Source organism: Pan paniscus, chromosome 4, assembly GCF_029289425.2.
Source record: "Pan paniscus chromosome 4, NHGRI_mPanPan1-v2.0_pri, whole genome shotgun sequence".
NCBI classification, from domain to species: Eukaryota; Metazoa; Chordata; class Mammalia; order Primates; family Hominidae; genus Pan; species Pan paniscus.
The window spans coordinates 149,245,583-149,268,629 of record NC_073253.2 but is presented as its reverse complement, the minus strand read 5'-3'; the positions used below and the strand labels follow the sequence as shown (position 1 = coordinate 149,268,629).

The window sequence follows — 23,047 nt, the reverse complement described above, 5'->3', positions numbered from 1 at the left end:
AAATGCAGCAAACATTGTCTTTTCTATATGAAAGGTGACCTAAGATACAGAATCTACAAAAATAGATGACTAATATATGATGCCATCTTGTCAAGTTGCTAAAAAATTGGTAAGGAGAAGACAATTCTAATGGAAAAGGTAGAATACGTTAAGGTATTTGCAAGGGACTGGGGAGGATCTTCAAAAGATAAATTTGGTAAGATAGGATGAGAACAGATCTTGGAGGGCCAAAGAATTAGATTTTTCCTGCTTAGAGAACAGGGCAACATTGAAGATTTCTGATTTCCATGATCAGATTAACACCTTTCCTTCTGCATCCATGACTAATTCATCCTTCCATGTCTAGCTCAAATCTCACCTAGTCCACAAAGCATTGCCCATTCTCTGCTCACATACTCTTTTCATCTTTAAGTCCTCTTGCATTTATTTTCCAGCACTAATCCATTTAGCACTTGATACACTGACTCTTTCAGATGGTTTATGACAGGAACATCTTATTTTCTCAACTGGTCTGTAAATTCATTCTAGGCAAGATCTGACTTAAATCCATAGATCCGGCTCATGGCTAGGAACATAAGCCCTCAAATAATCCCTGTTGCGTTAAGTATCACCTCTTCAGGGAATTCTTCTTTGACCTAGATGAGGCTCTTTTTTTTCTAGGCGCCTATAGAATCATTTCCTTTAGCACACTGCTCAGTTTTAAACTATACACTCCATGTCACTATGTGAATTGGAACTGCTTTCCCATAGGATGTAAGTCCCCAAAGAGCAGAGACCATGTTTAGTTGTGCTTGCAGTTAGTGTTCCCAGTTTGGGTGCAACAAACAACTGCTAAAAATTAAATGAATACATGTGAGCTTAGGTGTTCAAAGGACAAAGGGGCTTTAGAACAGTGGCCTCAGGAATGGTCCAATTGTGTGCTTACAGCTTCTGAAAGAAGACTGAAATCCACAATGAAAAACTGCTACATGAGCGGGAGTGTCTTCTGATGAACTCCCTTCTGCTTACGGACAAACTACTTCCCAGAGGGTGGCTCTTCTATCTGAATGAGGCCCCTTAAAGGCTGATTTATCATCACTTAGGACACTCGAGTCCTCCCTATGGCATAGCTGAGTTGGAGGCAAAGCAGAGTGTTCCCAACTGTCAGGAAGAATAAGCATGCTGGCAGCAGCCTTGGATCCTCTAGGCAGATGGAGTGACATATGTGTATTTACATATATATATTTCCTAATCAATAGGTTCCAGCAAAAACATGAAAACTCAAGAGAATGATTGGAATTTAAGGGACTCTGAAGGAGTTTAATTCCTTAAAGAAAATTAGGGCCAGGTGCAGTAGCTCATACCTATAATCCCAGCACTTTGGGAGGCAGAGGTGGGCGGATCACTGGAGGTCTGGAGTTCAAGACCAGCCTGGCCGACACGTTGAAACCCTGTCTCTGCTAAAAATACAAAAATTAGCTGGGTGTGATGGTATGCACCTGTAGTCCCAGCTACAGGGGAGGCTGAGGCAGGAGAATTGCTTGAACTGGGGAGGTGGAGGTTGCAGAGAGCTGAGATCGCACCATTGCACTCCAGTCTGGGCGACAGAGTGAGACTCCATCTCAAAAAAAGAAAAAAAAAAAAAAAAAAAAAAAAAAAGAAGAAGAAAAAGGGAATCAGCGCAATTTTTTTTTTTTTTTTTTTTTTTTTTTTTTTTTTTTTTAGCTGCAGATGACTTTAGGAATAAAAACTAAGAGTACTCTTTGAATGATCAAACTTTCCCCACCAAATATGTAAATCTTCGGTTCCAAATTAGGTACTTCTAGCATTTCTTCTAAGAAATGCATTTCTGGGGCCAGCCAAAAGGAGCTTTGAAATCTTCTTACCATATTTTTGCCCCCCTGCCTGCTTCTGTGACTGTCTCCCTTCACTAGACACACTGGCCTACTTCTTCTGTTCCTCCAAAAGGCCGACCTTGCCACTGCTCTTTCCTCTGCCTGGAGTACCCCTCCTAACTTTTGAATGTCTGGGTCCTCATAATTTGGGTCTCAGCACAATGCCCTTTTCGAAGGGGGTTTTCTGACCTCAGTGAATAGATATACACTGCCAGTCACTCTCTGTCACTGTGGAGTCCCTGGCTCATGGAAGAACACTTGGCACATAGCAGGTGTCAGCAAATACCTGTTCATGAATAAATAGGTTAAGAAAAGCCAACTATGCCCCAGCAGAATCTGATAACCTGTCTGCGGTTTGAGCTACGTGGACTGGAGACAACAGAAATGATGACTTGAAGATTTAGCCTAGCACTTACTGCTTCTGATTCTTGTTTTGTTCATGTATGTGATCATCTTCAAGGAACATGGTTTGCAATTTTATCCACCACAGAACCACGTTTTGCTCCTGTCATTCATGTGAAGCTGACCTTGTCACACACTGCTTGTTACCCACAACCTCCATTTTTCCTCCTTTCTTAATTACAGAAGCCCAAACTTTGGGACAATGTGTCCAGTTAAAAATAAACACGCTCCTCTCTGCAAGCTTTCTTAGTTACAGCAGGTAGCCATGTCTCCTAGTTCTGGCCGCTGCATAGCAGAAGTTGGTTGAGGCTTTGGGAAAGCTATCACTTTCTCGATAAAAAGGTACAAACTCAGCTGCTGTGTCCTTTGTCCTTTGACCTTCTACCCTTCTCCCTGTCTGGAATGCAGACACGATACTGGAGGTAAAAGAGTCGTCCTATGTAGCAGGTGCTGTCAGTGCTCTGCCCACTATTCGTTGACAGTCACCATTCTATTTACCACAGGCTTCCTGTTGAAAACTCCTGTTCTCTACCCGAGGGCTTTTGCTAGCTACAGAATCATGCTGAGCCTGTAGAATGCAGTCTGAAAGTGGGGGTTAGTGACCCTGGGAGCAGCCTTTAACTAATGACAGATGGTAGTTGGTGGATAAATATCCCAGCTCTTTGGCCTTGAGGTGGGACAACTGAGGCATGAGCTACATACACCTGGGGCAGAGAGAGCTCCCTGAGGTCCCCAGTGGGACTGAACACTGGTTGCCCACAGCAGTAACCCACTCATTAACACATCCTGTGTAGGCTTTCTTACTTTGCCTGTCTCACTTCCCCATTTCCCTACCTTCCTGGGATCACTTCCCAAATAAACTATTTGCATGTGAATCCTTTTCTCAGAACTCCTTCTGGGGGAACCCAAACTAAGACATCTTGTGACCTTGAGGATGAAAGCCACATGTTAAGGATAGAGAGCAGTCTAGAAAGAGCCGAGTCCCTGATGCCAGTTCTTAAGCCCCTGCACCAGCCTTGGACTGCCTATCTCTGGATTTGAGAAAAATAAATCTCTTAGCTATTATGATAAGCCACCACAATCAGGTTTCTATGGCATGCAGCCAAATGCAATTCTCAGAGGTGTGGAGGAATTTTTAGTTGACCACAAACGCAAATATAGTCATCAGTTGGACAAGGCTACTAACAAAGCTGACGCCGGCTCATGACTAGCCCCTTACAGTGTGGTAGATCAGAGCTATCAGTGTTTGCTTATCGGTTGCTATATTTAATCCTTGTGTTAATTCTGTGAGGTAGGCATTATCAATTCTATTTTACTGAAGCCGAGAAAGGCTGAAGCCCTTGTCCATGGTTACAAGGCTAGGGGTGAAATCAGGATTTAAAGTCCAGCAATCTTTTGCCATAGGGATATAAAGGCTAGATTTTCATTCTAAGGAGTCTGTGGCATTTAAGTAATGAGTCACACCTCCCATCTGTTGCCTTTGCGTTCTCCTAACACCTTGTGCTTTTCCATGCCTGTTAACCATCATCACTCTTCACCCTGATGGGACTGCAGACTTTTGCTTCTACCAGAGCTAAACCTCCTGCCCGCCAAATCTCACCATAAACTACACACTATAATCACAATCTCTTTAAAAATGTACCAAATCTTCTCATCTTTTTTTCTCAAGCTCTTGCCTTTGCCAAAAATGCTTTACTTCAGAAGAGTAAATTGCTGTATTTGGGCCCAGGGAGGATAGTCTGGTATCTGCAGGCCCGTTGTGGGCAGGATACCCATCTCAGTGTAGCTCATAGCACTGAAAACATACACAGTGCTTAGGTGTAAATATTTGTAAAGTTAAAGTGGATTCCAGCCACACTAGAATCCAAGTTGAATTCAAATTTACTCCTATGCTGGGGGCTGTGGCTCATGATTGTAATCCCAGCATTTCGGGAGGTCCAGGCAGGAGGATTACTTGAGATCAGGAGATAGAAACCAGTCTGGGCAACATAACGAGACCCATCTCTACACACACACACACACACACACACATAAAATTAGCCACGTGCGTTAGCGTGCACCTATAATCCTAGCTACTCAGGAGGCTGAGGCAGAACTGCTGAGCCCAGGTTGAGACTGCAGTGAGCCATGATCATGCCATCATACTCTGGCCTGGGCGACAGAGTGAGACTACCCTCTCCCCAAAAAATTACCCATTTAAAATCATTAACATCAAGTTCCATCAAACATACAAATTTCGTCAAACATACAAATGAAACATACACTATAGTAAATTTCAAATAGACTATATACTCCATGGAACGTTTAATAAATTATATTCAAGTATGACTTTCTTTAAAAAAGAGACAAAATTATAATGCAAGTATTTATTAAAATGCTGACAATTTAAACATCCTCTGAATTATATGAAATACTTATTTACTTTTGTGAAATGCGTTAGTGAAAATCTAGGAGTTTCTATGTAAGGCTGAGCATTTTCAACATTCCTGGCCTAGATGAGAAAAGAATGCATTCTCTTACTGGTACTCAGGAAATATTTATACAATACACTTGGGTTCTACTTGCTGGTGTGTGGAGACTAGGCTAGCACCCATGACTGGCTGGGCTCTAGAAAACAAGCATGCAGTGCTCCTGTGCCATCTGGGACCCAAGAGACAAAAGTCTGATCTAGGGTGAAGCTACATGCAGAGGGTGAAGAGGACTATACCAACAGCCTCACTTGTCTGGAGGAGCAAAAGGAAAGCCGTGCACAGATATTGCTTTGACCTTAAAATATTTGTTAAGTGAGGCAAGAAAGAAGCCAGGAGTCTTCTCACAACCGTTCCAGGTCAGCAATTTCTAAGGTATTTCTATCAAGGTAATTGGTAGAAAATATAAATGCGTGCTGGCCCTGACTCAAGAATTAAACCATCGTAACATATACATACACAATTTGGAGGACAGGCAGTTATCAAACAGTCTATAAACTCAAGTGGGGCATCAGCTCAATTGATACCTGTCTATCTGGCTTCAGCTGGTAAGGAATCATAAAGATGTTCAAATGTTGATTTTTGGTGAATGTATTTCACAAGGCTACCATTTCATAAGGACAATAAGGTTCACTATATCACAATACACGACAAAATTTACAAATGAGATGACAGCTATTTTAAATACATTTTGTAAAGGCATTTTCCACTAACTATAAAATCCAGTGAGACAAAAAGATAATTACACTATAGTTACCATCAAGACTTTTAGACTGTAGTTGAAGTTCAAAAGGTTGATTTAAAAAAAAGATAACATGAGGCTTAATTATATATGAAGAGTATTTGATTAGATACAGAAAACATTAGTAAGTGTGGTTTTCTTCCTCTTGAAAACTAGCTTTACGAAGTAATAACAACTCCAATTAAATTTTGACCTACTTTAATTCCTCATCAATGGCACCATAAGCTGGTACACTCAAAGTAAACCAGTTACTTTGGCCACCAAATTAGGCCACCTCTGTTTCTAAAATAACTAGGATACAACGGAGTAGCATGCATTTAGTTACTATACAGTATTGTGCAAACTTACAGAATTTAAAAACATTTCCTCCATTTTTCCAAAGTTCTGTTTCTTAGGACTTTGATTTTAAACAAACCTACCTTAGGGTTCTAAATAATAATGTCTCCTATGAGAACATGTGGGGTAAAACCATTCTCTAATTTGACAAGCTATATTCTAAAAGATTACTGCAAACCTGCTATGTTAGGACAGGGTTGAAAGTACTATCTGAAATCTGAGGGATGTTTAGAGGACTGACCCCCAGACAAGGGATTTAAAATGTTTTTTGGCCAGGCACAGTGGCTCATGCCTGTAATCTCAACACTTTGGGAGGTGAGGCAGGAGGATCATTTGAAGCCACAAGTACAAGGTCAGCCTGGGCAACAAAGTGAGACCCCCATCTCTACAAAAAATAAAAAAAAATTAGCCAGGAAAGGTGGTGCACACCTGTAGTCCTAGCTGCTTGGGAGGCTGAAGCAGGACGATCGCTTGACCCCAGGAGTTGGAGGCTGCAGTGAGCTATGATCTTGCCACTGCACTCCAGTCTCAGTGGACAGAAAAAAAATTTAATTTTTCCAGAGAAAAGGGAAGGGAAAAAGTGTTCCATAATCTAGGATATGTTCAAGAGCCTTTGCTCTTATAGCCAAATATATAAAAACAATTTTCCTTAAAGAAATACCAGTCTATGAGCCAAGGCAAGCTTTGGCTAAATGATTGGTTAGCTTTTATTTGGCTCTAGAAGTTTCCATGGAAACAGCCTGAGAGACAGAAAAGGCAGCATTATCATCTTTATCCATGATGCCATCTGATAAAACTGCACATTGATTCATTCATGCTATTCAGAGCAGATGTATTACTTCTGATAAGCCTGGACAAAGGGAGGCATGAGTTTTATCCCGTCACGCTTTGAATTTCCTGTCTTCCCCTGTTTGAAACCTTAAATTAAAATCCTGATAAAACCTCCTCTGAACATTTCCCTCAGGAGCCTCTACCTGAAGTAATGCTTCAATAATCAGAAGTCATATGAAGAAACGTGAAGCCCCAAATGGAGCTCCACTGCCAAGTTCTTAAAATTATATGGCACCACGCTTCCTGTAGCTGAAGAAATTGTTCTGAAGAGTATTTACAATTCCATTATATCAGATCTCAGCCAGGCAAGAAATGTCATCATAAGTGTTTATTATATACAGTTGAAGCAGGTGGCATCATCCATCATTTTTCTTCCTCTTGATGTCTAGATCAGTTGTGTGTGTATTTTAATATAGTAACACACCCTCACAATTATCTAATCTTATTTCAGGTTAGTGCTTCTCGGAAAGGCTACAAAAGCAGCCATAGCTCAGAATTATGTATCTGAAGTAAACAAAAATAAAAACCTCAACAACAAAATATTAACCAAACAAACAAGATAAAGACGCATGCAACCTATAGCACCATACTTAAGACCACAAAGGGCAGGAGGGTTGACAGAGGTCTTAAGAGGAATCCAGTTTTGGGTTTTCTCCTAGGATGAGATCCCAAATATAGAACCTATTTGTAGAGTCCAATACTTTTAAAAAGGGAAAGCCTGAGAAATTCTGTTAACAGAAATATGAAAATCCATGATTTTCCAGAAGACAGATGATTTGACACTGTTCTTATTCTAAAAGCATCAAAGACGTTATACCTTAGAAATAAACTGCTCACTTTGGAAGATCAGTTAGGCAATCCCTGCCAACCTCAATGAACTAAAATGATGTCTCAGTAAGTTAAAAACATGATACACCCCCACCAAGGACCAATTTACTCATGGAAAGTAGTTTACAAATGAGCAGTTAGCTCTCTGACATCTGTATAACCCTACAGACACGTGCTACATTGAAAAGATTCAGTCTTGCACATATCATTATATGCTCCACATGGCAAAACATCTGAAAAATACTCAGATGTTTTTCAAAAACCTCTGTGCATTATGACATTGGTGTGGAAATTTAGATCTCAGCTTAATCCTTTCCAAAAGAAGCGAGTAAAAGTCCCGGGAAAGGTTTACTTAGAGATGAGTGAAGATTCTGGTAATTTAAAGTGATGGGTTAAGAAGCTATAGAGCTAGAAACAACTTCAGATCTCACCTAATCCCTCATCTTATTGACGGAAAAACTGAAGTCCCAAGATAAGTATCAGATCCAACCAATGGAAGAACTGTGACCAGAAGAGAAACCATGGGACTCTTAGTTCAGTGCTTTTCCCATCATGTTTATCTGGGGCTCCTTTAAATCTTAGCATGCATAATTTAATAAAGCTCTAAGGAAAATGACTGAAAAGTATCAGATAGGAAAAATGCTGCCTTCTAATGAAGACTTTGGCAATTCACGTTCTGATGTGCTTAATATTAACAAATGGAAAACCCCAGTCATCTTTTGGCAAAAATGTTACTTCTTCTAAGAAACAGGTTCCTTTTCTGAGAGCGAGCTGATTTTGTAGGTACTGGGTTACAGCATTGTAGGTTACAGCTGACAGTTTTCATATGCCCCATCTTTGTAGTTACAGTTAGATTCTGTAGATCCTATATCATCAGGTGGACTGAAATGACTGCTGCCTTGAGACTCTGTATCAATACTTTTGGTTTCTGACTGAAGGTGGACAGAAACCTGAACTGCTATTTCCTGGCCTTGTTCATTCAGAGAGCCATCATCTGAATCTCCTCCTGGTGAATTACTCCGTCCCATCTCTGGGTTAATGACATAGATGCCACCTTGAGCATTCAAGGCAGGTCTCTCTTTAATTCTTTCACCCAGGTCATCAGGGTCATCCACTCGCACAGCCTCAAACATCTCCTCAACAAAGGCTCGACAGTTTAGAATAAGAGGTGGAAGAGGGACACTTCTTGCCAGTTCTTCAATATAACGAGCAAACTCCATGGTCTTAAATTGTGTGACTTTGGCGAGCTCCAGAGTTTTGGCTGAGGTAATGATGGGGATACGTTTTGCAATCTCAAAGGCCTTCTGAAGTTTCTCAGCCCCTTCAGTTCTAAAGAACTCATTGATGGCCTTCTCAGTCTTGCGAAGATGGCTGCTCATCATGCACAGCCGTGTGACATTCAAGATGAGTGTGATTGTAAAGGCAATCAGGCAAACAATCATGTAATAGACACTCATGTCTCCCGAGGTGAAGATAACACGTAGGGTGACAGAGTAGGAGGCACGAATTGGAGAGGTGACGAAACAGGTATAGAGCCCACGGTCATCAAAAGCTACATTGGTGATGTTTAGGAAGTTATCAGAAACCAACCACTTTCCACCTGATAATTGAACAGAAATGAAAAAAAAAAATTATAGCAAAAAGAAGATTACTAAATATGCCCGCTGCCTTATCCATATTCCACCTCTTTATCAAAGTACTTTAACTCAGCTGATTTGTTAGATTCTACCATTTGTTTAAATCATGTAAAAAAAGGGCAGACTGTGAGGTCCAGAGTCAGAATTTAATTAGCTTGGATCTTAAAAGGAAATCAAGATCTTCCTTCATGACACTAATAATTAACATAGCTTCCTTTTCACTGCTAGACTTCAAAAGACTTTCTGTGAAACAGGTATGTCTACAAAATGCTAAATGACTAATCATAAAAAAAGCTTATAGTTTATACATATGTGTCTGTCTACATCACATTGCAACCAATACATTTTCATATACTACGAGGGTATGTCTCAGAAATATAAAACAATGGTTTAAAATAACAGTATTTTAAATTTTTATGAGTAATTTTTATTTTCTTCTGTGTTTGCTCACTTTCCATAGTGAACTTATATAACAAGAAGAAATTATTTTAAAAAATCCTAGCAATTTAATGCATTTGTTGAAGTAACTGCCTAATCTGGTATGCCTTGCACATATCAATTTTTTTTTTTTTTTTGTTAAGAAACTTTTGTTGATTTTCTGGCAAGAGTAACTGAAGCACAGGCCAAAAAATACATCTCACAAGTCATGGTAAATGAAAAGCTTGGCAAAAAGAATAAAGTTGCCCTTAAGATGCCTATGCTTCCATTTTCAACCTAAAACATACTGCCTCTCTTCCACACGTGGAGGTATTTTCATTCAGGGAACATGTATATAGAAGTATACAAGTGTAAGAAAAGCAAAGCATATTGACTACGCATCTTGATTCACATCCTTCAATAACTTGGCTCTGACTGCATAATTCCTACTTTTGTGATACATTCCCAAAGCACTCTGTGCTTTAACTATGAAAGCCATTCAGAGATGGGAAGGATGGGCTAACCTGCAGTGTGGGGATGCATTCCAATGACTAGAGGTGGTGTCCCAGGGGAGGTTAGCGGACTGCTTGTTAAGCATTACTTGAGTGCCCAATCTTCAAAATCTCTTTCATCCCCAAGATTCTATGGTTCTGGATTATTTTAGTGGCACATAAATTAGTAAGCACTCTGGATTTTGTCCATTTTCATCATCATCCAAACTTATCTCAATCCTATAGGTATTAATATATTTAAAAGCCATCACTTCACTAATACAAAAAGAGGAAAACATGTAGTTATGAATATAGCCATTTTCCATAAGCTTCTGTTCCATGAACTTAGAGCTATGAAAACGACACCACTTGAATCCAAGGTATGATGAACTACAAAGACTCCATTCATCAACCATTGCACTACAACCACAATCTAAACTCTCTAGCTCACTTGCTGATAATAGCTCAAGATTTATGAACCTTATACTAGACTGACATGCTCTTTAAACTCCTCTCACTTGAGATTCATAAAATTTAATACAATTTTCCAGAGCTGCTGCTGAAAGCATCAATGATAGATGTTAGTGGTTTTCAAAGTAAAGGCAAAATAGAAAAATAAAACTGCCATTCCACTTGGCTGGTCTTGTTTTAACCTAAGGCTTTGTTTATGCAGTCAGTCTACAGTGACGACACTGAATGAATAATTCAGATCTCAGAGGTGTTTGGTCAGGATATCGTAGAGCCCAGAGAAGATAGGAGTCTGGTTCAGTGGGTCCAAATATGGAACCCCAAATCATGTTCAAAGTACACATTCCAGGTAATTTAATAGTTATGTATTTTAAACACGCTGATTAAAAATACCCTAACAATTCAAACTCTTCAATCCCTTGGTGACTAGTCACTCAGTCTATAGATTAAAATAGTGCATATGTCTGAAGGAAGTATCACCTGTCTCCTTTTGTGTTTTCCAGCCTAATATGAATAACCAATATCCTTTTCTATTTCAAAAGGCTACACTATCTTCCTAACAAAAAAATTTCTGAAAGTGTAGCTTGTGGGGATCTTAGAATTTAATCTTCATCCCTTTGGCTTTTCATGGTGATTTCTTTTTGAGGTCCATTATAACTCAAGTACTCATCAAAAAGATCTTTATAACAGAACACTGGTTAGGAGTAGTCTGGATTAAGATATATTCACAGATCCATGAATAGGAAAATTAAATAAAAATCTGTCAAAAAGTAGACCTTGAACACACTATCACTATGTTTATGTGATTTTTAAGACATAAACAAAAAATGCAAAAAAAAATTTCTCATTTCCAGTAAATTAAGGTATAGAATACAAAAAAAAAAAAAAAAAAAAAAAAAAAGCTGGAAGGGCTTACAAGCTCCATAGTGCCCTTCTAATTCTCTGAGACCTGACGTCAAAGTTTTATGCACAGATTGATACTCATTTTCAAAAATGTCCTGGATTTCCTCTAAAGTTTATAGTAACTAATTTCAGAGCAAAACTTTTTTATTTATAACAAATTTTCTTAAGTCTAGCCAAAACCCTTCTGGATGTATTCACACAGGGCCACCACACTGTACTATTGACATAGTAGTCTAGGTGAAGGGTGCTCCCAGAGTTGTGTTGTATACCACCTGACAGCTGTATGCAGCAGCCCTGATTTAATCTACCTTCAATGAAGAAGAAAACCAACTGATCAGGAGAGAAAATAGCTCATTGTCATCATGTGAACATCTTTTAAATTTACAATGATTCTTTTTTTTCTTCTTCTGGTTAAACAATTATAATTACTTTGCGTTTTCTGATAGGTACAACACTCCAGTCCTTTCAAATGTTTTAAACTATTCACCTTGGCACCTTATCTTTGAGACTTCTTGTTTAACGTGTTAAAAAATAAGAAGACATAACAGGAAATGAGTAACCTTGATTAATTATACCCTGACCAATTACCTCTGCTTCTGCCATCCAGTTGCTGTCCTTTTGAATTGTGCCAATGGACATCTTCATAGTGACTGGCTGTGAGAAGACACTCAATTGAAACGCTAGTTCCCTCTTTGGCTATGATGACATCATCATCCGAGTGGGAACTTGCTGAGAGTTCAAAGCTTGAGGGAAAGGATGCATTGTAAGAACTACGATTTGCTTCCAGTGAAACCATTTGGTCGAAGTCCACATCTTCCAAAACAAAAGCAGCTGGCACAATAATACTTGCCACTAAAGTGAATAAGCAACAATGTAGCTTCATGGGAAAATGGGACAAAATCTTGTTTAGATTTGGAGAACTCAAAAACTTCTACACTACAACAAAAGCACAGCAGGTAATTTATTGCTTGGTAGAGAAATTTTCCAAACAAGTGGTAGATCCAGTTATATTTTCTAGTCTTCAAGATTAAAAGATGTGAGTAGAGAACCTAAAAGAAAGCCAGATACAAAGTTTAACCAACTGAGATTCATAATGGGGTGAAAGTGTGTATGTTCCAGAATGAACAGATGTTAATTAGAATAATTGGTGCTGACATTGGGGAGTAATTAGATGGAACAGTACCTAAAAATCTCACACAGAGACAGCAGAAAAAGCAATGAACTGGTAAATAGCAGACCTAGATTTTGGTCCTAGCTTTGCTACTAACTAGCTGTACGACCTTGGCAAACAGCATTCTCTCTGGGTTTCTGTTTTCTCCTCTGTCAAATAAGGGACTGGATGAGATAATCTCTAAGGACTCTTCCAGTTCTGAAATGCCATGATTCTATTTCATTCTGACGAATTTTATGCAACAGGGAGCCAATGAAGGCTAAAATATTTATCTTAATGATCTTTTATTTCAACCTGCACCATTACCATCTGTTGTTATAATGTAAATCAACTGGCATATCATAATCATAACCATGGAGCTCAAAATTTGAGTAATTCAAGTATGAAGATATGTTACATATAAATAATGCAGGGACACCTGAGGTGGGTTGTTTTTAACACTAGAAAGAAAGCTGCACTTACTGCATACACATAAATAGAGTTATTGACTTCTAAAGCTATGGAACCTCCTTCATGGGCAAGAACATTAGACAACAGAATTTTCTTTTAATAGTTTCTCCAATACGAAGAGACAAAGTACAGTGTATTTAATAGTTTGTAAGGATACCAAATTTCTAGCTCAAACTCTGTAAACTAGCTAAGGGAGGAACTGACATCTTAAGTGTCTAGTTAGTAGAAATGCAAATATAAAACTACAGGGACAGATTGTTAGACACATTTAAAAGAAGAGCAAAATATCTTGAATAAAAGGCAAAATAACATCCTAGTCCAAAAGTCTATGTATTTATGATCACCTTCCTGGTAATTTGACTCCCCCTTTAAGCCACCAACTCTCAAAGAAAAAATTCAACTTTTATTTCTATAAAATATGGGATGAAATGCCTAGCTTTATGTCTTATAAAGCACCAAGATAATTAGTTTTGGAAATGACATTTACTCTCCTTTATATTTATATGAAGGCTGCTTGATCACAGAACATAAAAAACAATGAATCACTGTATTTTGCCATTAAATATCTCAAAGTCTAAATTACAATACGGTGCAAATGTCATTTAATTTTCATTAACCCTTGAAAGGATGGTTGAATGGTGACAAATACTTTTCTAAATCTTTAAAATTTAAGGATGGGGTTTACAGAGTAAAATAAAAAACCTTCAGACTTTGGCAATACATGACACACTAAACGTGTTTATTTCCATTTCCTCCTAAAACCGCACAAAAAGGACACTAAAGGAAACAAAGACTTAGGCAGAGAGGGGATTTTGGAAGTAATATAATCTAATTGATTCAGTGCACAGTGATTTGCTTCTTACGACATGCTACAAGTTAGTAGGAGAATCTAGTTTGGAATACAGTCTCTTTTTTAAGAGGGGGTGATGGGTAGAAACTATGGAAATAACATTTATTGAATGACTGCCATAAGCCAAGCACTGTGCTAGGGGCTTGACATGTAAGTTTCCAAGTTCTTTTTCACTGCAAGATATACAGCAATTGGAGGACATAATTTTGTACTTTATTCTAGATTAGTGGTTCTCAACGGTGACAGGCTATGAGTGTGCTGAAAAAATGCTCCAGGCTTTCTCCAGAACTTTGATTAGGAGTTCCTATAGCTTCATCCAGGGCAGCACTTCCCAAACTTCATTCATTCCTTCTCCTGTCTTTTTTGTTGTTGTTGTTTTTACTATATCCATGAACCAAATTATCGTCATTTCTGCTTTTCTTTTAAATCAACTCATTTTATTTTTACTTTCACATTTATTTAAAAAGGAAACTCTACATCAGTTCTGTGGACAAATGTAACCGTACACATAAACATAATGAAAACAAAGAAGTGTTATTAGCTTCCAGAGATACTACTGCCTGCTGAAGGCTTTGAGCTGGAGGCTTGCTCTCTCTGTAGTAAAACCAAAACCAAAACCAAAAGCCCCCCACAACTCCAGTTTATTTTAATGCCACCTCATTTCTTATCCTGCCATCTCCTTCCTTTCTACTCTTCCCCACCACTGAGTTTGAGATCGGAGGGACACATTTTCATATACTGAACAGTATCTATTGAGCACCTACCATGTGCCTACCTACTGCCCCATAGACAGTCTCGGCCTCCATGAAGTTCAGTCTGGCAGATGATGGACACTAACTACATATATACAAAATAAACTCAATGTTACCCAAGGGAAAATACAGATGCTACAGGAGGACCCAACATGGGGAGTTAATCTCATCATGGAAAGCCTCTGAGAAAGAGAGGTGTGCAGCACCTATTCTTCAGGTGCAGGACCTGAAGAATAAAGAGGAATAAAAATTGGGAGGAAAGCACTCAAGGTAGAGGGCCAGGAGACAGGGAAAAATGAGAGGGGTCACTGGTCAGGAGTTGTTCACAAAAAACAGCTAAAAAATTGTGGTAAAGACAGGCAGTGGCCAAAAATGCTGCGTCTGATTCCTGATTCTGGAGGGGAACTAACTGGGCCAATGGTGAAACTGGAGATAGACTCCAGAAGCTGCAGTGGCTGAAGTGAGTGAGGGAGATATTCGTCCATGATGAAGAGGTCAAACAACTGAGAGGCTCAAACGTGGGCAGATCACCTGGGGGTATGGTCACATCCCCCCAGGATCAAAGTAGCTAGTGTAGAAGAAACTGGAAAGAAAGGAAATGGATTCGGTCTTCCTGCTCTGAGATTCAGGAACTTCAGTAGAATGAACAGCTGTCACAGGCGAGGGCTGCAGGGCAATGAGTGTGCTCACCAACACAAGGCTTGGCAAAACATAACTCCCACATGGAATTCTGCCTTCCCGCAAACTTCCTGAACCTCCTATCAAGGCCTTAGCTATTCCTCCTACATAAATTCAGAGTATAGCTGTATAAAGGATGGCTTCTCCTTCACCCCAGAGCCCTCCCCACCTACCGTACTCATCTGGCGCTGGTATATGCTGCTCTGTACTGCTAGGCAGTCTATCCCATCTCAACTACCCCTTAAGAACAAGGCCTATATTTTTTATTGCTGTACGTCATAACTAGCACATGCTCAATAAATATTGATGGAGATTAGTTTAAATTTGATTCAGTATGTGACAGATCTTTATAAATTGAATAATGTTATGCAACAGGGATTATAATTGTTCAAACTGACATACAGTTGCCTATTATAAATTCTCTGAAACAAAAACAGTCAATGCTAACAATCTTGGAAGACCTTAAAAGTACCTAATTAAACGCATTCTTCCGACTCCCAACCTGATATCTTCATTTACCATGTTGTCCTAGAGGATAATGGTAGGAATAAAAGATCACCAAGTGCAGTTTCCAAACCAGGTCGAATATCACAACTGTCAGGAGAGCTTTTTAAAAATATGGATTCCCAGGTCCCAACCCAGAACGAGTAAGAAACTCTGTGTTTGCGCCTTGGAATTTATGACTTTTAATTGGCTCCCTGGGTGTTTCTGAGGCATTGGATTCATGTACTGCATCTAAGGGCCACTAATACAGTTCCTCAATTTCCTCTGCAACTGACCTGCAGAATGGTGCTTCAGGCTATTTGAATATTTCCAATGAGAGATATAATCACTCACATTCCATTCTAGATTTAGATTACTCTAGATCAGCAAAATTGAAGGTCTCTAATAAGAGCAGGGTAGCAGAGAGGTTCAGAGTATAGGATTCAAATACGATCTCTGACTCTAACCAGCCTTGCAACTTTTATAAATGACTTAATCTCCCTGCCTCAGCCCCTCATCTTTAAAATGGGCAAAATAACAGAATCTATTCTCACAGGATTATTGCAAAGTCTGAATGAGGTAGTATACATAAAACACAGAGCCTGGCAATGGTAATCACTGAATAAGCTCTATTATTACTGTTCATGGTTCTTTCAGATATTGTACTAAAATTTACATTTGATAGTTACATCATTATAAAACACTCAGAATACCATGCAACCATTTAAAAATCTTGGGGGTTGGGGGGAAGGGGACACCATTATGCAGTTGTAATCTTAAATTTAAAATTTCACATTTTTCTTTTTCTCATTGCAAATATTTTGCAATATTATGGAGCATATAGGCATTGTAAACTGAGCTTGGATCCCAACCATGATATGACATTGTATGTGTCCTCAGTTTGTGGTAGAGAAGATTTGTCGTGATCTACTTACCCAACGGCTCCCCTCTTTGAGCCCTATCCCTATCTTCTTGGGCCTAGGAGGAAGACAACCTATTGGCAAAGTAAGCTAACAGAATCTTTGTTCTTGGAACTTGGAATTGAGACCCTTGTGGGTCAGGGTCATTTGAGGAAAAGGAGGCACGTGGGGGCTGAGGCAGTCAGGTTTGGGCCACATACAAGGAGAAGCTGTAAGAAAGGACAAGAGGGATGGGGAAGGGAGAGAGTAGGAAGACAGGAAGAGGAGCAGGAGAAAGACAAAGAAAGACTCATACATGGTGCTTTGGTGCCTGACAGAATTCTACTTCCTGGCACTCCTGTGACCCTTTTTTTTTCTTTTTAAAAAAAAGAAACAACTTTATTAAATTTTACTCAAAATTAAAACCACAAAAGTGAAGATGAATGTGCAAACACGTAATAAATGCGGAAATGATTAGGCAGGAGAAAAAAGATTAAGTTCACAAAAAGTTATTGAACTGTGTCTGTGGCTGCCAGGCAATCTTCATCATAGATCTCTAGTCTCTTCCTTACACAGTGGAGTGTGGCAAGCAAACTGCCCATGTGGCCAAGATTTGTGGTTCTTGTGTTGTACAGACACAGCCATTTGCCTCTACCTACAGACAGGATTTAGGAAAACACTATAAACTCCCTTAAACTGCTCTTAGGCCAAACATGGCAGAAGAAACCTGGCACACTGATTTTGAGCCACAAGAGAAAGAGGCTGCACAATAGCCTTACACATCCAGTTAATACTGGGCACTTCACTCATACCATGTACATCCTGAACACAGAGGACTTCTGATTTGAAAGACTAACGGATATAACCCATTTGCAGGTTAACAGGCTGTTCAGCAGCTGTGAGAGAAAACACTGGCAAAGATACGTGTCCAAGAAGGTGACAAAGCAGAAAAAAATAGTGAGGGAAGAACAAATCATCCTTGGCATCAGGGTACTATTATTTCCTCACACTAAGTCTCCTTTTTGCTAAGTCAGCTTGAATGGGTTTCTGCTACTTGCAGCACAAACTGCATTGACTATGACCATTCTGCTCATTCTAGACTAATGACTTTAAAACTACAGCTCAGCTAGGTCAAAGATCCATCGTGGAAGATGAAGTACAGTAGGTGGTGCAAGAGTTGCTAAGGAGAATTAGGACACTGTCCTAGACCCTCAGGAATTTACAAACCAGCTTGAAAGACAGCCCAGAAACAGCCAACTGTATCTAAGACAATGTGACTGAAATGTAATTATGCTGTGAATGCAACAGGGAAAAGACAAATGTGTCAGTTCTAGGAATGCAATTCACTTATATGTTTGGGACTTCCTATAATATTAGGTCTGCATGCTTTGAACATATGATCCTTTATACTATAGTTATTTTACTTTCATTTCCAATCCTTTAATTTTTCCTCATATATACAGCCTCAGATGCAGAATTGTTCACCAAATCAGTTAAGTGGGCTGAGGTCATTAAGGCAGGTATATTAGATGCCATGGGAGACACAAGAGTACATGCATTTGTATTTGGAAAATATATATATATATATGTTATGCCTGCTGTTTTTAATGTAGCAGCTGACATTTGAAACCCAAGAACAGATTTCAAAAAGGAAAACCAAAGTGTCACCTTCTTCTTATCAGTTAAAAAGGGCTATACTATGTTTGTGGATGAAGTTACTTAATAAAATTTTTTATTACCTTTCCTTTTTGTGTGTGTGTGTGTGATGGAGTTTCGCTCTTGTTGCCCAGGCTGGAGCGCAATGGTGAGATCTTGGCTCACTGCAACCTCCACCCCCTAGGTTCAAGCGATTCTCCTGCCTCAGCCTCGCAAGTAACTGGGATTACAGGCATGCACCACCACACCTGGCTAATTTTTTGTATTTTTAGTAGAGACGGGGTTTCTCCATGTTGGACAGGCTGATCTTGAACTCCCAACCTCAGGTGATCTGCCTGCCTTGGCCTCCCAAAGTGCTGGGATTACAGGCGTGAGCCACCGCGCCCAGCCTATATTACCTTTCTTCAGCATTAATAAATAAAAATGTAATAGATAAGTGTAAGACTCAAGTTTAATCCAACTCCTTTTTCATCTTTCAGGTATACAGAATGTAAGCCTTGCTAAGATCATAAAGAATCAGAAATGTGGATGATTTTACCCCAGAAAACCATGTTGAATATTGACTATATTATTTTTAAAAAAGAGAAGAGCCTATAGCTGTCACCCCTAACAGATTGTCTTGTTGCCGTTCCTGCCAACTTCTGAGGGAAGAAATATTTCCATTCTGTTCCAATTTTCAACACAAATAAGGAAGTAATATGGCTGATTTCCGTTCTGGTGACTCAGTATTAAGTTGGCTGAGGAAACTGATGTTTGCAGAAATAGTTCTGGGAAAATGCAAAGCAGGGAAACACATTGATGCCCAGGTGGTATTTTTTTTTTTAAACTCCAATTATATTGGGATATTAGTGCTTCATTCTCTATAATCAAATGTGTTCTAGGCTGCATTTACAGCTCATCCACCCTTCTCTGCCTGCACTGTCACACTTGGAAAACGGACCAGTTCCTACAGCAGGCACACAAATTGACAAAGCAGCATTCTGAATCGGCAAAGGGGAGAAAAAGCAAACGAAGAGCAGGTTGTTAGCACTACCCTACCCTTTGCAAAGAATAAACACAAAGTTGTTCTGCCTAGACTCAAGCATTATTATAGGGATCTGTAACTAAAAAAGGTTAGTGACATTCAAACAGAAATCACTATCCTGAGGGCCATTTACTCAAAAGTTTCTAATTAAAATAGCCTTTATATTACTACCTTGGAGCTATCACATACCTCATAACTAGCATTTGGTCAGTCTGAGCTCAAACTTCAACATATCTTCTGGCACCTGGAGAAACATCTTCTGTATTTATGAGAGCTTTGCTTTAAACCCAGGATTATTTCAGTTATACCCATAACTTATATCCTTTTCGCCATATGTATATTTGCTGAATAGCTACTGGATGCAAATGACAAAAACATCAATGAAACAGGCTTAGATTTATGATCTTCCCAGGCCATTTTTTCCCCCTCTATAGTCTAAAACATCTCTATTTGAAACTCAGTCTAGTTAAAACAGAACTCCTCTTACCCTCAGATCTACTTGTTCAGCTTATGAACAGCTTAGATAATAGCCAGACAATTCTTCCAGTTTTGCAGTATCAAAATTGTAAGACAATCATGGCTCAGTGGTTAGGAGAATGGGCTCTAGAGTTAAGGTGCCTGATCCTACCCCTGGGTGAAGCCATAGGCTTGCAAGGCCTTAGTTTTCACATTTATTAAATAAAATAATATTAACAGTAACTGCATCATAGGGTAGTTTTGAGGATAAGATGAACTAATGTGGGTAAATTATAAATATATGCTATTGTTATTATTCCACCTCCTACACATTTTTCAGTTAAGTCCTGTTGTCTCTGTCCTAACTCATATCCTTTTATCTCACCTGGGTATACTACACTATCCCTTTAATTTCAGAATGGATCTCCTTAACTCCTTTTACCTCTATGATGTATCCAAACACTGTGACACTCAGAATCGGTCCTAAACACAAATCTGAGCAATTCAGGGTAATTTTACAATCTACTGGTGATTTCTCACTGCCCATGAGATAAGCTTAAAATTCCAATTTGGCATTGTAATTCTCCAAGAATAGATTCAGGCAGCAGAACAGAAAGTCATGAGAAGCCCAGAGGTGCCTCTATGTACAATAATTGCTTGCAGGAGGAATGAATGGATTTAAACATTAAGTCTGGTCTTTAGTTTTACCTCTATCACAAATTAGCTATCATGTGCTCCAGTGGTCTTAGTTTCCTCACCTAGAGGCTGATTATCATTATCATTCGTTTCTTTGCTTAAATCCTATAATCTACCCAGCTTTCCTGCCATGGCTGAAAGCCTAAACTATGCTTGTTTTACTTTATTCTCTCTAAATAACTTTTCACCTTACTAGTTGTTCCTTTTGCTTAAAAATCTTTCTGCCCCTTCCCATCAATATCTTTCTGGGGGAAACTGTACCCTCTCTATAATATTCAACTCTAATTTCATCTTATTCAGGAAACCCTCTCATGCCCACTCTCTTGTCAGATGAGTTTTTTTTTTTTTTTTTTTTTTTGCTCTGTCAGTCCCCTAGCACATTAAGAGTACGCTATTATAAGACTTATCAGTTTTCCTCTTAGCAGTTAGTTATCCGTTCAAAAGACTGTAAGCTTATGAATGACAGAGTCTAAAAACCTTCTGTCCTTAGCACAGGGCCACTGCCTGTGGCAAGTGCTCAAAATTTTGAGTTCAGACACTCATCGACTTGGTAGTGTGAAAGGTGTCTGCTACAAACTTATTAACTTTCCAGAGCTTCAGGCTCTGGAAACTATTGATGGAGAGAGGTGAAGATAAGAAAGACACCTATCTTGAGTTTTAGTAGGCAGAACACTCTAGAGAATCATTTGACTGGTTTTCTCACTCTGTAATTTTCAGACCATTTATATCAAATTAATCTGTGGTGCTTGTTAAAGATGCAGATTTCTTGACCCCACAGACTTACTGAATTGGGATCTCTAGGGGATGCCTGGGCATCTGCATTTTTAATGTGCATATAGGTTTATTGATTTACAAATCAAACTCATATTTCTTTTACTGGCATGACAATCACTGTAATTCAGTGTAATTCTCAAAAGTGTGGTGCAGGAACTCCTGGGTGTCCCTGACACTGTTTCAAAACAATTTACACAATATTAGGACATATCCCTTTTTCACTCACATTCTCACACAATATGGCACAATTTTCTAGAAGTTACATGATGATTGATATTGTAAGAGAATGAAGGTAGAAGTTACGAAAATCTAGCTGTCTTTTATTTAGCCAGACATTAAAGAGATTTGTAACAATGTAAAACAATGCCGTTCTCAATAATTTTTCATTTTGGAAAATATCCTTTATAGAAATGCTATCTATGTTAACATAAATGAGTTTATTTTAAAATGAATAACCTTTTTTGAAAGTTGTTTTCTAAAATAGTAAATATTGATAGCTATTATAAACAAAAACCCTTTGAAGTTCTCAATAAATTTTAAAAGTATAAAGAAATTCTAAGATCAAAAAGTTTGAGAACTGCTGCTATAATTATCAGCAGCATTTAAAAAATAAGTGGCTTCCCAAGATTCCATACTTTAGTCCCAAATTCTATGCATTTTCCATTACAACAGAAAATCAGAGGAAATGATCCATTTTATATTTAAGCAGGGGTTTTTTTGTTGTTGTTTTTTGGAATTTTAACAAGCTTCCAGGTGATATTGATGAACCTAAATTTAGAGAAACACTGTCAAAAGCAAAGGAAAATATCTGAAGAGTTTTAGAAGTGACAATTACTCTTATCTGGGAATTAAGATGATAATTCCGAGGGCATTAAATGGAGTTGGAAAACATGAGTTCTTAAAGGCTAAGTCCCTTCACCTCTCTGGGATTCAATTTTTCTTATCTGTACAATAAGATTGATTTTAATATCTTCCTAGCTCTGTCAGTCTGGATTTCATGCATTTTCACTGCTCGAGGGCAACAGAAGAGTTGCATCTTTCTGATGAGGTCCCAGGAGTAATCTCAGAGTCATAAATCAGATCATGTCATTCATCTGCTTAGAAACCTTCAATGGTTTTCCACTGGGTTCCAAACAAAAATCAAACTCTTTATCCTTGCTCATAAGCCTTACAAGATTTGGGCTCAAGTCCCTGGCCTCATCTCTCTCCATTCTCACCTTGCTCCTTTTGCTCTAGCCAGTGGCCTTTGTCTTTTCCTTGACTTTGCTAAGTTTGTTCCCACTATATGGCCTTTGCACGCGCTATTCTCTCTGCCTGGAATGCTCTATTCCAGATTTTCATACGGCTTATTACTCTCCCACTTCGTTCCATCACATTATCCAGTCTAAATTTCTTTACAGCACTTACTACCACCTTAGATAATCCCGTTTGTTGACTTGTTTATAATCTGCTTCTCGCACAGCTTGAGAGCAGGGCCCTTCCGTTCGTTGACTGATGTGTCCCTGGAGCCCACGGCAGTGCCTGGCAGGTATCTGGCTCTCAGTAAGTGTTCGATGACCGAACTCCCGCACCCAGGCCAGACTTTCAAAAGGATGGCAAACATTTTCGCCTCCTGCACTCCCGACCCCAAGCCACAGGCTACGACTCACGCCTCGGCGCTCCTAGTAGTCCCCTCGCAGCGACCCCAACCAAGCCGTCACCTACCCGACCTCCGTCTAGCTCCTTCCGGCCTCAGCGGCGGCTTAACCCGGAAGTTTTCTC

General features: G+C 39.1%; 1 protein-coding gene across 6 annotated transcripts; it reads right to left on the bottom strand.

The window, feature by feature from the left end:
• Window positions 1-4,556: 4,556 nt before the first annotated feature.
• Window positions 4,557-23,047, bottom strand: MFAP3 (microfibril associated protein 3). Of its 6 annotated transcripts, none has more exons than XM_014345083.4 (4): window positions 22,700-23,003; window positions 19,550-19,715; window positions 11,986-12,446; window positions 4,557-9,081 (listed from the first exon to the last, which is right to left on the bottom strand). In XM_014345083.4, the coding sequence occupies exons 3-4, from the start codon at window positions 12,278-12,280 to the stop codon at window positions 8,288-8,290; spliced, it is 1,089 nt and encodes a 362-aa protein (XP_014200569.1). In that variant the 5' UTR covers window positions 12,281-12,446; window positions 19,550-19,715; window positions 22,700-23,003; the 3' UTR covers window positions 4,557-8,287. The 6 variants fall into 6 exon arrangements, with proteins under 6 accessions (XP_014200569.1, XP_054968793.1, XP_003829021.1 ...); XM_055112818.1 differs by having other exon boundaries at window positions 19,550-19,712; XM_003828973.5 differs by lacking the exon at window positions 19,550-19,715 and having other exon boundaries at window positions 22,991-23,047.